The sequence below is a fragment of the Procambarus clarkii genome, chromosome 68 (assembly GCF_040958095.1).
Source record: "Procambarus clarkii isolate CNS0578487 chromosome 68, FALCON_Pclarkii_2.0, whole genome shotgun sequence".
NCBI lineage: Eukaryota > Metazoa > Arthropoda > Malacostraca > Decapoda > Cambaridae > Procambarus > Procambarus clarkii.
In genome coordinates this window covers 6,064,128-6,080,837 of record NC_091217.1, presented here as the reverse complement: position 1 = coordinate 6,080,837, position 16,710 = coordinate 6,064,128, and the positions used below count along the sequence as shown (strand labels likewise).

Below are 16,710 nucleotides of genomic sequence, written 5' to 3'. Positions count from 1 at the left end.
ACTGCATAATCTAAATGGGGCCAAAGAATAAGATATAGCAGTAGAATAATATTAATTGCTTTATTACTAACGCTTCTAGAAATCCATCCCTATTTGAGACATTTCGAAAATTGATGAATTAAATTTCTGGCTCTAAATTTCTACTAATCATGGTCCAGGATCTTGTTTGCTGTCAGACCTTAAAAATGTCAACAATCTCCAGCTAATATTGTATAACTCTATCATCATTACCTAGCTTCAGAATTTTTAATTTGTTGGCATTAAACGGCATCTGCAAATCTTTCCACCATTTCAAAAACCTATCGAGATTATCTTGAAGCGATATAGAGTCTTTTTCTGAATTTATTTCCCATCCAGTTTTCGTATCGTCTGCAAATTTGCAAATATTACTGTTGAATCCTAAAATTAAATCATTTATATATACAAACAATAAATAAAATAAAATACTTGATTCATAAATTGTAGTACATTTATAATTGGGAAAGTTTACATAAGAGTACAGTACATTAATTACATAAGAGTCACGATAACAGTATACCAAGTAGACATAACTTAGTCCATAACAACCTACACAAAACATTACAACACTGGCTGAACTAAACAGGTGAATAGCAATTAAAATCAAAGTTATATTTCAGGCATAAAGTGAGTGACATTTAGCTAACAATTTGAAAGATGATATTACATCTTCCAAACCACAGCAAGGTTAAATATTAGAGTGGTAAGACATACATTGGGACCAGTTATATACAAAAATTTAGGATGATGAGATAATTAGAATTAGAACTAATATAAACTCATGATACCATGACGCTGATATCTGCACATCTTCAGCATTCTACGTGAGCAGATTCTGGGGCTTCGGCTCAAAAGCACTCCAAATACACAGCTCATGTAACATCGATCTGAGTTCAGCTGGACTCAAAATGCTGCCAAGAATTCATCACTCTGTGATAATTGTCCCTCCATAATTCCAAATATCCAGCTGGTGGTCTCCAAATCTGGAGACAGGTTGTGATCATTCCACGCTCTTTGTTGTCTGGTGTGCGGATGACCATAGGGCTACTGTGGATATTACTAACCTCAGTTTCGTTGGTAACAAGTTGGTTCTAGTGAGACTGCATTTTGTAATTGGGTCTAATCTGGATTACAGATCTGGGTTACCAATCTACGAAAAAAGGTACAAGTAAAAGATATAAAGCGATGAACTTCCGGTTTTACATGGGGAGAACGGGAAAGGCGTTCACGAGGGATGTAGAGGATTTCAAATGCATGTGATAAAGAATGGGGCACACTTGACATGAGCTAAAACCCGGGACCCTCGCACCGACAGGTGAGTACACATAGTACAACACACACAAACATGCATCAATAATAACCTATACATCAATCACCCACAAGTTGATTGCCTGGCCATCAATCACTCTCTCCAAGGTGTCAGTCACGGCGGGCTTTTCAAGTACTTTATTCTGACTCCACTTTCACTTGACTGGTGTTGTGTAATCTTGCCCAGCACCAGGGAACACACCGCCTTCTCAACACCATCTCAGTGAGATGTTTCTTGCACATACAAGTTGCTTTATCCGGCTATTTACTTCTTGCAACACTAAATATCTCTACATAGGTTTTTTCCATTTGGTTTTCTATTAGTAATTGTGTCAAGTTTATAATATGAGTGAGAAGCCGTCGTATTCAAGTCTCCAGCGGGACACACGGCTGGGGAGAGTCTCCAAGTGTGGCGACTCTTGGAGACTCTCCAAGTGAGAGTCTCCAACTTTCTGACTTCTACCCTGCTGGGGAAGTAGTCAGGAAGGTGAAAGGTACTGATAACAAATATGGTTGAGCAAAGATGTTTTCAGTGTTGTGGAGCCAGCCCGCCAGCCAATCCTTGTCCCATCACTCCACCACTCACACCGGATGTCCGTCACTTTGTTCAACCGGCTACACAGATCGCTTCTGTGCCTCCACATCAGGGAGAGCCAAGAGCAGGTGGAGGAAAACAATAACGAGGACATCAATGGCTGTCTTCACTCTGATGCGGCGGTTGTCCTCCTCCATAGTTTTGTTGGCATGTTCCATCTCATGTCGACGCCGCCGGAACTCTCGCGCCATCAGTACGTACATCAGCACCACCGCCAGGGACGCCACGGTGAACACAGTCAAGTACCCTGTGAGGAACGGTGAGGGATGGAAACAGCTGAACTTGGTACTTGGGAGTAGTACGATGAACGTTAACACCGGCACAGCCCAGCAGCCCAAGACCAGAACCTTGCAGCGGAAGTCCGTCAGTAGATCGTTGTACCGCAGTGGCTGATAAATAGGCATTTTTTCCTTGATAATAATAAGAAAACTTATTTAAAGGATATGCATGACAAATGAACTGAGGACAGGAAATGTTGTCGGAGATAACGCAGAGGCAGAATTAATGAGGTGTAACTCTCTCAAAAACCTCTTTGTCTCTTCTTATTAACCTTGTAAGTCTTCTTATTCACAGTTTCTGCTAGTGTATTTTATTATTGTTTTAGAGAAACGTCTCCAGTATTTCTTGGACTATAAACAGGTTTCTTTTCCCAAACGGTTCATTAGACTCAACAATCCATTTTAGATTGTTATCACGCGTCAGTGAGTCATAAGGAATCGTAACTAGCGAGCATGTCTTCCTGTGTGGTGTGATTACGGTGAAGTACCGTGACGTGACCACCGAGGTGAAGCGGTGTACGTGTGGCGCAGCTCAGCCCACATTTCCTGTGCCAGGTGAGTACGACGGGCTCGCCATATCCCGTGCTGCTGCTGCTGCTTGCAACTTTTGGTTCCCAGTAGCTGAATCTAAAGCAACAACCAGCGCAGCTGAGACCCCAGGAGCGTTCAGTGCACTAGAAGATGGGTGCTAGGGGGAGGTAGTTTACCTGTAAGGTAAGCTGACGAAATCAGTAGGTAAGATAACCTTGGCTGTAGGGATTGATTGACTGATAAACATTAGGTCACCCAAGAGGTGGCACGGGCGTGAATAAGGTTGTCGGGGTTCACAGGTGAGCTATAAGGGTGAGACATTTTGTGCTTAGAATGTCAAAAATAGACAAAGGGTTTGAGAATCAGGACAGGGGAATTAGGGATAGTGTTAGCAATATATGTAATATTATGACTGGTAATAAGAACATGCGAATTAGGAAAGACAAGAGGCTTCTTAGGTCATCCTAAGCCCGTCCCATTTAAATGCTCCCCTTATCACCCCATATAGCTTTCCAATTATGAAACTTGTTAAATAAACTGTTCGTATCACTAATCCTAAATGACAGCCCATTCCTCTCATCCAAAACACCTTTTCCAGCCCAGTAATTCCCTATATTCCTCCTAACTCGAAATTTCTCCAGCGTGTACCGAAAGTGCCGGCCTCTGACCTGTTCACAACCTTTCACAATCTTGTTCACATCCCTCTTCTTGTGTCCCTATATCACTTAAAACTTTGATCAAATTTTTTTTTATTGTTACCGCCGGTGGCGGCTAATTTATTGTGATACATATACACACATCACAAACAATAAACATATTACCAAACATTCTGATGTTTATCTCTCAGAATGTTTGGTAATATGTTTATTGTTTGTGATGTGTGTATATGTATGTATTAACACGATGTACTGAACGGGGTGAGAATAGCTTGAGCTACCTCATCCCTTTGTGTGTATTTTACCTCAATAAACTTATTTCAATTTCAATTTCAATTTATTGTGCACCCCATACTCATCCTGTGAGCGGTAGCGCAAAAAGGATTACAGAGGACACAGAAGGTCTTTATCAGACCTCAACGGAGATTATTATATTAACAATTTCATCTATTCTTCACACCTTATAATTACAATATCATCTAGTTACAGAGAATGTTCTATTTCAAGAGCTATATATTTACAGTAAGTCATTATACATTAATGGTAGGTCTTATCGCTAATGCATAATTGTTTGAGCAAAGGAGATATTACAGAGTCATAAGGGAGCTGCTGTTTTTTATTATTCTTCGCAATACACTACTTAAAAATCAAAGCCTCGTCATTCTTTGTAATGTTCCTAGTTCATGTTCTGTCTCGTGCAGCTCCTAGAAGTGTTCCTAGTTCATGTTCTGTCTCACACAGCGCCCAGAAGTGTTCCTAGTTCATGTTCTGTCTCACACAGCGTCCAGAAGTGTTCCTAGTTCATGTTCTGTCTCACACAGCGTCCAGAAGTGTTCCTAGTTCATGTTCTGTCTCACACAGCGCCCAGAAGTGTTCCTAGTTCATGTTCTGTCTCACACAGCGTCCAGAAGTGTTCCTAGTTCATGTTCTGTCTCACACAGCGTCCAGAAGTGTTCCTAGTTCATGTTCTGTCTCGTACAGCGCCCAGAAGTGTTCCTAGTTCATGTTCTGTCTCACACAGCGCCCAGAAGTGTTCCTAGTTCATGTTCTGTCTCACACAGCGTCCAGAAGTGTTCCTAGTTCATGTTCTGTCTCACACAGCGTCCAGAAGTGTTCCTAGTTCATGTTCTGTCTCACACAGCGCCCAGAAGTGTTCCTAGTTCATGTTCTGTCTCACACAGCGTCCAGAAGTGTTCCTAGTTCATGTTCTGTCTCACACAGCGTCCAGAAGTGTTCCTAGTTCATGTTCTGTCTCACACAGCGTCCAGAAGTGTTCCTAGTTCATGTTCTGTCTCACACAACGTCCAGAAGTGTTCCTAGTTCATGTTCTGTCTCACACAGCGTCCAGAAGTGTTCCTAGTTCATGTTCTGTCTCACACAGCGTCCAGAAGTGTTCCTAGTTCATGTTCTGTCTCACACAGCGTCCAGAAGTGTTCCTAGTTCATGTTCTGTCTCACACAGCGTCCAGAAGTGTTCCTAGTTCATGTTCTGTCTCACACAGCGTCCAGAAGTGTTCCTAGTTCATGTTCTGTCTCACACAGCGTCCAGAAGTGTTCCTAGTTCATGTTCTGTCTCACACAGCGTCCAGAAGTGTTCCTAGTTCATGTTCTGTCTCACACAGCGCCCAGAAGTGTTCCTAGTTCATGTTCTGTCTCACACAGCGCCAGAAGCGCACAGTTGGGGTAAGTGGGGCCTCAGCCCGCACTAGATATCTCCGCGGGATGATATTCTTGCTTCCGTTCCGGACGCGTCTTATTATAAATCCCAGCGCCGTAATCGCTTTATTTCGTGCATTGAGTCCTTACTCTCTGGGCCTCGGGTCGGTACTAACCATGACTCCCACGTCGCTCACAATGTGGGCTACCCGCGACTGTGTTAATGATGTGTATATACCACCACTCTCTCTCTCTCTCTCTACTTTAAGGAATTTGCTTTTTATGTCGTTAATCATTCATATCTTGTATTCGCTTCACGCCATATCTTTGTGCCGTCTTCTACCTTGATATTACTGGTCACCCCAGTATCATTGTTGATATAATTAATAATAAATCATTTGGAATTTAATAACAAATAAATTCTTTTGTTATTGATGTAACAATATCAGTAACGAATTCCAGTCTCAGACACCACTTTGCTCCCTTACTGTAATCTTTACTTATGTTAAATATCAAGTATCTGCACGTACTCTTAAACGTTTTCTGTATCTATAAAATTCTGAACTGCAATGCCAATCGTGACCTTAAGCGCTTCCTAGAAGACTGTACTAGAACTCACGGTCACCACATGAGAAACAAATATATTTTTGATATTCCTAGAGTAAGACTCGGCCAAAGCAGAAATGCTATGCAAAACAAGGATCCCAAATTGTTGAATGACCTCCCAAAATGGAGTTAAAAACTGTACGTTTCCCAACCAGTTTAAAAAAAGATACTAAACAAATATTTTCTTAATATAATGCAACTAATTTCTCTCGCATTTTCCCAATAAGTTATTTTTTGTGTTAATCTTATTTTAATTTTTATTTACTAATAATTATGTCCTTTCTTCATTAAGTGTCAGTTAATATTTCATTTATAAAGTGTTTACTCTTGTTCTTTATGATCCTTGTTTATTTTTAAGTGCTGGCGCCATTATACTTAAATTATACCATATTACTCAATGTTGTTCTGTTCTGTTCGTTGCTTTTCTAAATTACACCTTAGTATTTCCAATCTGTCATTAATGTAAATAAACTATTGTACTCTTGCTAGAACTACTGACTCCTTAATGTAATTGTCTGTCACCATTCAGTATCACCTTTTTTATTGTATTCAGTTGTTATTTTTCTTGAATTTTCTCAGTTTTGTCAAGTTATGTCTCTTTAAGTATTAAGAGTTTACACCTCCACACTTATAAAATCCTTTTTTTCCTAAATTATTTAAGTTTTGCCCGAAACGCTTTGTGTAGTGGCTTCATTAGTTAGTGTAGCGTCCCCACACTGGTACATTAGTACTATGTTCTTTGTACACACATTCTTTTGAATACGAATTTGAGTTTGAAATGATGATAAGATGTGGGCGTGCAGAGAGCCCTGCGGCATGGCCTCTTTGACACCAATATTAGGGTTGAGATGGCCTCTTGACACCAATAGTAGGGTTGAGATGGCTTCTTGACACCAATAGTAGGGTTGAGATGGCTTCTTGACACCAATAGTAGGGTTGAGATGGCTTCTTGACACCAATAGTAGGGTTGAGATCGCCTCTTGACACCAACAGTAGGGTTCAGATGGCTTCTTGACACCAACAGTAGGGTTGAGATCGCCTCTTGACACCAACAGTAGGGTTGAGATGGCTTCTTGACACCAACAGTAGGGTTGAGATGGCTTCTTGACACCAACAGTAGGGTTGAGATGGCTTCTTGACACCAACAGTAGGGTTGAGATGGCTTCTTGACACCAATAGTAGGGTTGAGATGGCTTCTTGACACCAACAGTAGGGTTGAGATGGCTTCTTGACACCAACAGTAGGGTTGAGATGGCTTCTTGACACCAACAGTAGGGTTGAGATGGCTTCTTGACACCAACAGTAGGGTTGAGATGGCTTCTTGACACCAACAGTAGGGTTGAGATGGCTTCTTGACACCAACAGTAGGGTTGAGATGGCTTCTTGACACCAATAGTAGGGTTGAGATGGCTTTTTGACACCAACAGTAGGGTTGAGATGGCTTCTTGACACCAACAGTAGGGTTGAGATGGCTTCTTGACACCAACAGTAGGGTTGAGATGGCTTCTTGACACCAACAGTAGGGTTGAGATGGTTTCTTGACACCAACAGTAGGGTTGAGATGGCTTCTTGACACCAACAGTAGGGTTGAGATGGCTTCTTGACACCAACAGTAGGGTTGAGATGGCTTCTTGACACCAACAGTAGGGTTGAGATGGCTTCTTGACACCAACAGTAGGGTTGAGATGGCTTCTTGACACCAACAGTAGGGTTGAGATGGCTTCTTGACACCATTATTAAGGGTTTTAGCAAACCACAACACTTCCCCAAGTCAGCTGGATGAATACAGAGTTATTAGGGTAGAGTAGAATCTTTATAAGATATTTTGTCATGCATAAACGTTTTCTATGTGTTACGGGGCAGTTTCGTGTCGGTGTGCTCCATTAGCTGTTAGTGTTCAGGAAATTAATGTATCATAAAACACTTGGGACATAATAAGTCCCAATGGCTGGATTGCAGAGCACCGGAACTATTCCTTGGAGGTCTAACTGTCTTGAGTGGCTTTGGGAATGTCCTTAGAGATCTAACTGTGTTGGGTGACCTTGGGAATGTCTTTGGAGATCTGACTGTCTTTGGAGATCTGACTGTCTTGAGTGGCGTGGGGAATGTCCTTGGAGATCTGACTGTCTTGGGTGGCCTGAGGAATGTCCTTGGAGATCTGACTCTCTTGGGTGGCCTGAGGAATGTCCTTGGAGATCTGACTCTCTTGGGTGGCCTGAGGAATGTCCTTGGAGATCTGACTGTCTTGGGTGCCCTGGGGAATGTCCTTGGAGATCTGACTGTTTTGGGTGCCCTGGGGAATGTCCTTGGAGATCTGACTGTCTTGGGTGGTCTGGGGAATGTCCTTGGAGATCTGACTGTTTTGGGTGCCCTGGGGAATGTCCTTGGAGATCTGACTCTCTTGGGTGGCCTGGGGAATGTCCTTGGAGATCTGACTGTCTTGGGTGGTCTTGACACTGTCACTTGTCCATAACTTCTTGCGGAGACGGCGACAGCTGGCGTAGAGGGTGGCCCGGAAGTCAGCGTTCCTCCAGGCGAGGACGGGAAGGCACGCCACCTCGTGGAACACCAACAGCAGCGGGGCCACGTTATAGCGCTGGTTCCACTCTACCGCCTCCACCACCCTCAGTAGGTTCATTATCACCTGCACATAAAATGTACCGTATTAGTGCAGGTTTCCTATAGTTATTACTCCACATATATACTGAAAGAATGTGCGGTGTTGCTGTGGTTGTTCCTTCAACTAAGACGAGCTTCTGATGTATCTAAATATTTGTTTAAAATGGTTTCTAACCTCAGTTGACAAGACCACAGGAAGTGACATGCTGGTCACTAATGGGGGACTCCATCCTGCTGCTGACACAGCTGAGGCGCCGTGGTCAGGCGTCACTCAGCATAGAGGTACTCTAGCTATAACCTGAGGGATCTGTCAGCATCTTGTATGAGAGCTGCTCTAGTACCCCGCAGTTATAGTTACCAAGATCATCATCTGGCTCACCTTTTTACCACCAGCGTCTTCTCTCACTACAGGCAGATATGTTTGAACAATGGGATACACGTCTTCTGAGTTTAATATAGCAAGTAATACTTGAAAAGGAATTCATAATGCTATCAGTAAAACTGTCATAAGAAAAAGAGGCTTGTTTAGTACCATTATATATATATATATATATATATATATATATATATATATATATATATATATATATATATATATATATATATATATATATATATATATATATTATATATATATATATATATATATATATATATATATATATATATTATATATATATATATATATATATATATATATATATATATATATATATATATATATGCAAACAAGCCTGAATGGTCCCCAGGACTATATGCGAATGAAAACTCACACCCCAGAAGTGACTCGAACCCATACTCCCAGAAGCAACGCAACTGGTAACTACGGGGCGCCTTAATCCGCTTGACCATCACGGCAGTCAAAAGGAAGTGATAGCCGAGGCTATTTGAGCCACTTCCCCGACGGCAACTCGGATGGTAATCTTGGGCATAGCATTTCACCAAGTTGAAATGATTAGATTACCATCCGAGTTGCCGTCGGGGAAGTGGCTCAAATAGCCTCGGCTATCACTTCCTTTTGACTGCCGTGATGGTCAAGCGGATTAAGGCGCCCCGTAGTTACCAGTTGCGTTGCTTCTGGGAGTATGGGTTCGAGTCACTTCTGGGGTGTGAGTTTTCATTCATATATATATATATATATATATATATATATATATATATATATATATAGTGTTCTCTCTATACCAGCTCTATACCAAGCTCTAGCTCTATACCAGCTCTATACCAAACTCTATACCAGCTAGAGGTGGTACTCCCTTTATTTAAAAAAAAAAAATTATATATATATATATATATATATATATATATATATATATATATATATATATATATATATATATATATATATATAAAGAGACAGTGTCAGACCACGAAGGTAAGATTGAAACAGGAATTTCCTTAAGTACTTTCGCATTTAATAATACATCTTCAGAAAGATCAATACGAAAGTAGTTAAGGAAATTCCTGTTTCAATCCTTCCTTCGTGGTCTGACACTGTCACATTTTTCATCACGTATTAATTTTCGTGATTTACACATATATATTTCACTATATATAATGTGTGTGTGTGTGTAAATCAAGAAGAAATTAACACATGATGAACAATGTGACAATGTCAGACCACGAAGGAAGGATTAAGACAGGAATTTCTTTAAGTACTTTCGTATTTAATAATTCATCTTCAAAAGGATGGATTTACAGTTCAGTGGGTGTGGATATATAGGCAGGCAAGAGGTGATGTACAATGTCTTTAATAAGACAATGGGATATTAATAAGGTATTAGTGAGATAAATGTGTATCAATAATCCTACTCAAATCACCCTTGAACTGCTCAATCAAAAATGGATTTAAATTATACAAACCACTGCTAATACTCAAATTACACGATTTTGAAATCTGTATTGAACCAGATTCAATAATGTTCCTATTGAAAATGATTTTAAAATTCGTTATTGCAGAAACCCTCTTCCAATCAATTTGGTGAGAAATTTCTGACAAATGAACAAACAAAGCATTAGACAATTGGTAATAAATACTCTGTAAGACATAGACCCCTGACCAGCGCAGAAGCTGAACCGAATGACCCTGCAACAGGAACAGAAGCAGTCAGAAAAACATAAGCTGCCAACATGTCAAACTCTATGTTGATACATTTAATAACTTATTAATATCAACCATATCATTCATCCATATGTCACCTCACCATAAGAGGATATAACCAGGTGCTAGCATAGTAGAATTTATCTTTTTGTCTTTAAGAATGTAAGGAGAGACCTTACGAAACGTATCACTAGCTGTCAGACCCAAATAAAAAGTAAAAATGAACTTTGGAGAGTTAATTTTTCAACTTCCTGCTTCAGTGAAGAAAAACATAAGGAATATCAACAAGATTCGTGCCTGAATCATAAATCTAAAACTTTCTGTCGTTTTCAACGAAATATATATATTATTTATTTATTTATTTTCTGACACCATAAAGTGTTGGAGGACATGGCGGGGTGATCGCTGAGTCACTGTGTTTACAGAGGCATGGTAGAGACTTGTTACATCTGCTGAGTCATTCAGGGCTTCACGCGCAATGACTTAGTCGGGTTTGGTTGCCAAAATTATTCGCGATGTAAAGCCTATTGGTATCTGTCTATTAATGTTATTTTTCGCGTCAATTATGACCAGCAATGTTGAAAATGCTGGCTTATGGCCGTGATGATTTGCAAATATCTCCTCGTAACCTGGTCGCTTATTTGACTTGACATGCGGTTGCTTATTTTTCTAAATATATTTTAAGACATACTGATAAACTCCTGCCCTGCCAGCACGCAGGGAGACGCGCGCGCGCACACACACACACACACACACACACACACACACACACACACACACACACACACACACACACACACACATAATATAAACAATTAGGTGAGTACACAGTGGGGGCCTGTGGCTGAGTGGACAGCGCTTAGGACTCGTAATCCTAGGGTCCGGGTTCGATCCCGGCGCTGGCGGAAACAGATGGGCAGAGTTTCTTTCACCCTGACGCCCCCTTGTTACCTAGCAGTAAATAGGTACCTGGGAGTTAAACAGCTGTTACGGGCTGCTTCCTGTGTGTGTGTGTAAAAAAAATAGTTAGTAGTTAGTAACAGTTGATTGAGTGACAGTTGAGAGGCGAGCCGAAAGAGCAGAACTCAACCCCCGCAATACTAGGTGAATACAACTGGGTGAATACACACTCCACTTACTCCCCCACCCCCCACCCCCCCCCCCACCTTGTTCAGTCAACGTTGCCCAACAGTTGTGAACAGAGCGTCTTCTCTAACCCCCCCCTCCCCCACCCCCACCCCCCAGCACACACACACACACCAGAGTTCCGTATTAAATCGTTCCTTCCTCGAAACACCAATACTCTCGTACAGTGCATGTTTTCTTTGATAATTCATTAACTCTAGCGTTGTCTCGTTTCATTAGGCAACGTGTCTTAGCAAGGCAGAGGAGCGTCCATCGTTTAGAGAGCGAGGATGACCTGGGCTGAGGTAGAAGGGGGTCGGCCAGAGGGGACACCACGTCCTGTTGTATTACCGATAGTGAGGGGAGTATGGCCACCGCCTGTCTGCTTATCTATGGATCCAGCATGACCAGCTTTCCCGCCACAACACACAACCTCGCCCACGGAGTCATCCATCCATCATCACCACTTTCACACACTCGAGCTTTCAACAGGATTAAGAAAATAAACTAAAGATTGAGCAGTGAGCATAGTAACTGTTGTGAGCCTCTTGATGAATTACTTGAATTACTTGTGATACACAAGGTTATCCACGTGAATATGTATTTGTGTAAATGATTGTGTATATATATATGTACATGTATATATAACATTAACAATTGTGTAACTAGCTTCAAAAGATTGTCACTCGCTGAGCTAAACGAACTATCAGGTTCAGTTCCTGAACCGATTATGTGCCTCTGTAACCCTTTCCACTACCGTCCACGGGATGGGTATGGGGTGCATAATAAAGAAAGAAATTGAATTGATGTCGTACCTGTGTTACATGACCCGCGTGTGCTGAGGGTGATCCAGGTTAATCCTGGTATCTACTGATGTATGACATTTCAGTTACTTACAAAACTATATTACGTACAATATTTATATATTTACATCAGTTCCAGTATTGCACGCTGAATGTATATTTCTTTTAATGTATAAAATATTGCATTTTATCCCTCTATGTTATGTGTAAAAATAATAACTGTAAAATGCATGTGCAATTATGAATAAAATTCAATGTTGATAAACGATTCTGGTTGTGGTTCAGCGGCTGGTGCTTGGTGCTAATATATATATATGGTCAGGCATCAGGTCCTTCCCCTCTATGGCTTCACTATGTAAACACGCTTATTGGAATCTTTGTATGGATACGAATCACATCGATAAGAAGAGAGTTTGCCAACTGATTTTAAATGATACCAAACCTTACCAAAAACATCCTGACCTGACCCAATCGAGCCTAACACAACCTAAGTTAATACATTCTAACCTAAAGATATAAACAGTTTTCGCTAATTGATCGTATCCATCATTGGATATGATCAAAACAGAGAAGAAGCTGTGAACACAAGGGAAGGGAGAAGACGGCAACCATTGAGGTGAGGAGTAAAGCTGAGAGACGAGAGAATGGGAATGATGACAGATGGAATATAGACAAGTAAAGGAAAGGTTAAGTATACTTCAGGAGTTAATCTTGATTAAATGAAGGGTGGAGGCTCAGTAACCGTGTAACACCAACACCTGGTTCTCATACTCACATCAGGGAGAGCCAAGAGCAGGTTGAGGAAAACAATAACGAGGACATCAATGGCTGTCTTCACCCGGATGCGGCGGTTGTCCTCCTCCATAGTTTTGTTGGAATGTTCCATCTCGTGTCGACGCCGCCGGAACTCTCGCGCCATCAGTACGTACATCAGCACCACCGCCAGGGACGCCACGGTGAACACAGTCAAGTACGTCGTGACGAACGGTTTGGGGTGGAAAGAGCAGCGTAGGACAGCACTCAGATAGAGAACGATGAGCCCTGACACTGGCACAATCCAGCAGCCCAAGACCAGAACCTTGCAGCGGGAGTCCGTCAGTAGATCGTTGTACCGCAGTGGCCAACAGATGGCCAAGTAGCGATCGAGAGCCAGACAGGAGAGGCAGAGGACGGAGACGATGTGTAAGTAACGTGGGAGGATGATGATGCACCACACCGTCGGTTCTATCACACTGTGTGTCAGTCTTGCTGTGGTCAAGAGAATGAGGAGACAGCCACACAAGCCTCCACTGATGGCCAGGTTAGTGACAAGCTTGGTAGACGTCTTCCTCCTCATCCTGGGACATATCCAAATGACGTAGACGGTGAGAACAGACTCACCCACCAGCACTAGGGACATGATAATCCATATCACAAGCACCCAATGTGGTTGGTGTTTGTGCGGGATCACGTGATTAAAAGTGTCATTACAACTGCTGTTGGATAACATTTTTTTTCTCTTCGCGGAAATATCCTGGTTACATTAGTGGTAGTTGATCACCCACTCCCTGTCCCTAGCACGCCGGCATTTGTTGAGATACAGAGCTTACAACTAGTGCTGCCTGCGAAGCGTTCCATGCCTGCACTGTTGGCCGGACCTCCTTGCACCGCCTAGCACAGCTCCTCCCAGGAGCGCTGTCAGTGAACAACAGAGGCACTGTCTCCGCTCCCAGGAAACGCTTTATCGCCCATGTGACGTATCCCAACGCTCACCTCACGCGCAACTCCAACACGCAAACTACAATTAAACATTTGTTATCTGCGTGCTTTTTATCCTTGATAACGGAGTCTGTCAGAAAAATATGGAGAGAGAGAGAGAGAGAGAGAGAGAGAGAGAGAGAGAGAGAGAGAGAGAGAGAGAGAGAGAGAGAGAGAGAGAGAGAGAGAGAGAGAGAGAGAGAGAGAGAAGGTTGGGGGTGGACATACACATAATGAGAGCGGGTGGCGGCTATTAGTGTGTGGGGGTTCTAATTAATACACATAACGCTGTACGCGTGTTTGTGTATGCGCAGGAGTCTATACCTGTGTGTGTATTCGCTGGTGTGTGTGTGTGATGCATGTTTAGTGCGTAGTTGTACATGTGTGTGAATTTGGACTTGTGTTGACACAGTTGGAAACTATTGGCCTCTTTATGGCCTGCACATAATATTTCCCGCGTAAGTCTTACATTCTGTCTATTTATGAATTTTTAATTACTTTATCCGTGAAGATAAACAATTTTATACAACCCAACCTCCAAAACTTATGATATCTACAAATCTTTGGATATAATGTAGAAAATATAGACTCTTGAACCACCCACAAAAAGTCCAGGTTTTGTTTGACAGAGTCAAGAGACTGGCAGGAGTCCAACTTTGGAGAGATAGATTAAGGAAGAGTGACATGGCGCTCTATCTGAGACTGCTTTCTGGATTCCGCGTTGCCTTTTGCCACTCAGCTAATATTATTTTAATTTACTACTCTTACCTGAGCGGATCCTTCCTTCTCGCCTGACGTATCATAATAACATTCAAATTCTGACAAGTACTGTGGCACTTTGTCTCTCGTCTCTTAACATTTCGTAGTACATTGCGATGGAAGCAATGTACTACGTCTATACATGGTATTTACTATTTGTGTCTGCAGAATCGAGCTGTTATCTGAACAAATCCACAAGGGCCGTGACGAGGATGCTCCCGGACGCAGGTTCGAATCCCCGGCACGGCCCTTGTGGATTTGTTCATTTGATGCATCACGTTATTGTGATTTGTGTGTGTAGAGCTATTATCTCTTGGACCCCCCCCCCCCGCCTTGTGTGTGTACTAACTTAATTGTTCTCACCTAGTTGTGCTTGCGGGGTTGAGCTCTGGCTCTTTAGGCCCGCCTCTCAACTGTCAATCAACTGGGGGGTTTTTGCAGACACATCCACAGGAAGCAGCTCGCAGCAGCTCTTTAACTCCCAGGTACCTATTTACTGCTAGGTGAACAAGGGCAACAGGGTGAAAGAAACTCTGCCTATTTGTTTCCGCCATCGTCGGGAATCGATCCCCGGACCCTAGGATTACGAATCCCGCGCGTTGTCCACTCAGCCATCTAGGCCCCCAGGTGTGTGTGTGTGTGTGTGTGTGTGTGTGTGTGTGTGTGTGTGTGTGTGTGTGTGTGTGTGTGTGTGTGTGTGTGCTGAGTCCTACAAACGAGGTAGTCTACAGACCTAGATAATAACCCGCTGAATGATTAGACTTTAACAAGCCCGGTAGTTCTTTAATCAATAGTAATATACCATAGGAAACAACTATATTTTTAACGTGCAACTCATTAAATATAAACCAATGAAAAATAAGACGTAGACTGTTTATGAGATTAACTGGAAAGACTTGCCATTTCTTCAACACAAACTGCCACTTTTACAGGTAATTTTCCGTATTAATTGATAAATACAACTAACTTATATTTATCTTTGTACTGTATGACACTTTACATGTCCTGTATTTTGTTAGAGTGGTGGGTTAATCTTCAGATTATTCTATTATTATCTCTTACACTCTTTATATCTATATATATATATATATATATATATATATATATATATATATATATATATATATATATATATATATATATATATATATATATATATATATATATATATGTGAGGTGGCTAGGTGACATATGGATGCATTACATTACATGTGGGATATTAATAAGGTATTAAATATATCAACATAGTGTGATATGTTATCAGCTTATGTTCTGGCTGCTTCCGTTAATGCCAAGGTCATTAACCTTGGTCAAGGTTAATTGCAAGGTCATTCGGTCCAGCTTATGCGTTGGCCCGGGGTCTTGAAGTACACCTTAAGTAAATATAAGTAGGAGATTATATATTTACTGCTTCCTTAGAGAGTATCAGGATGTGAGGAGAGAGATGCTGGTAAAAAGAAGGTTCAGTAGCACTGGCGATTAAGATAAAGTGACTTAGGTCGTTAAGAAACCATTGTGCCAAGTACTAATTGTTTCAGGGGACTACGTGACACAATTTGTACAAGCAAAGGGTGTGAAAATAATAATGGTTGAGCTCGACGATTCTGCATAAAACTATCAGGAGATTTAGGCAAGTGTTTGAGGGCAACAACAGTCTTCTTATATATTATTTTATTGTTAACATCTTTATTGACAAAAATTAATTTACAAATTTGCCTTATCTGAGGAATTCAATTAGGTATTTTTAGAGTGTGGATAATGCTGGTATTCCCTGTCGCACAGGACAGAGGATTATACACAAGACAATAAGTCTAAACTGTAGGCTGAAGTCATTAGAAAGTCGTTCGAACCACATCAGACATACAGATATAATATGCGAGGTGGTGATGGTATCAGTCTTAACGAAATGAACAGTGTTG

The 16,710-nt window shown here is 41.5% G+C and overlaps 2 protein-coding genes across 2 annotated transcripts in view; both read right to left on the bottom strand.

Annotated features, from left to right (window-relative positions):
* LOC123774778 (uncharacterized) overlaps positions 1 to 16,710 on the bottom strand; it is a 285,909-nt gene that overhangs the window by 163,980 nt on the left and 105,219 nt on the right. The gene's annotated exons all lie outside the window — the stretch shown is intronic.
* On the bottom strand, positions 6,207 to 13,991 carry LOC123774779 (G-protein coupled receptor 52). Its single transcript, XM_045769375.2, has 2 exons — positions 13,071 to 13,991; positions 6,207 to 8,291 (listed from the first exon to the last, which is right to left on the bottom strand). The coding sequence occupies exons 1-2, from the start codon at positions 13,782 to 13,784 to the stop codon at positions 7,671 to 7,673; spliced, it is 1,335 nt and encodes a 444-aa protein (XP_045625331.2). The 5' UTR covers positions 13,785 to 13,991; the 3' UTR covers positions 6,207 to 7,670.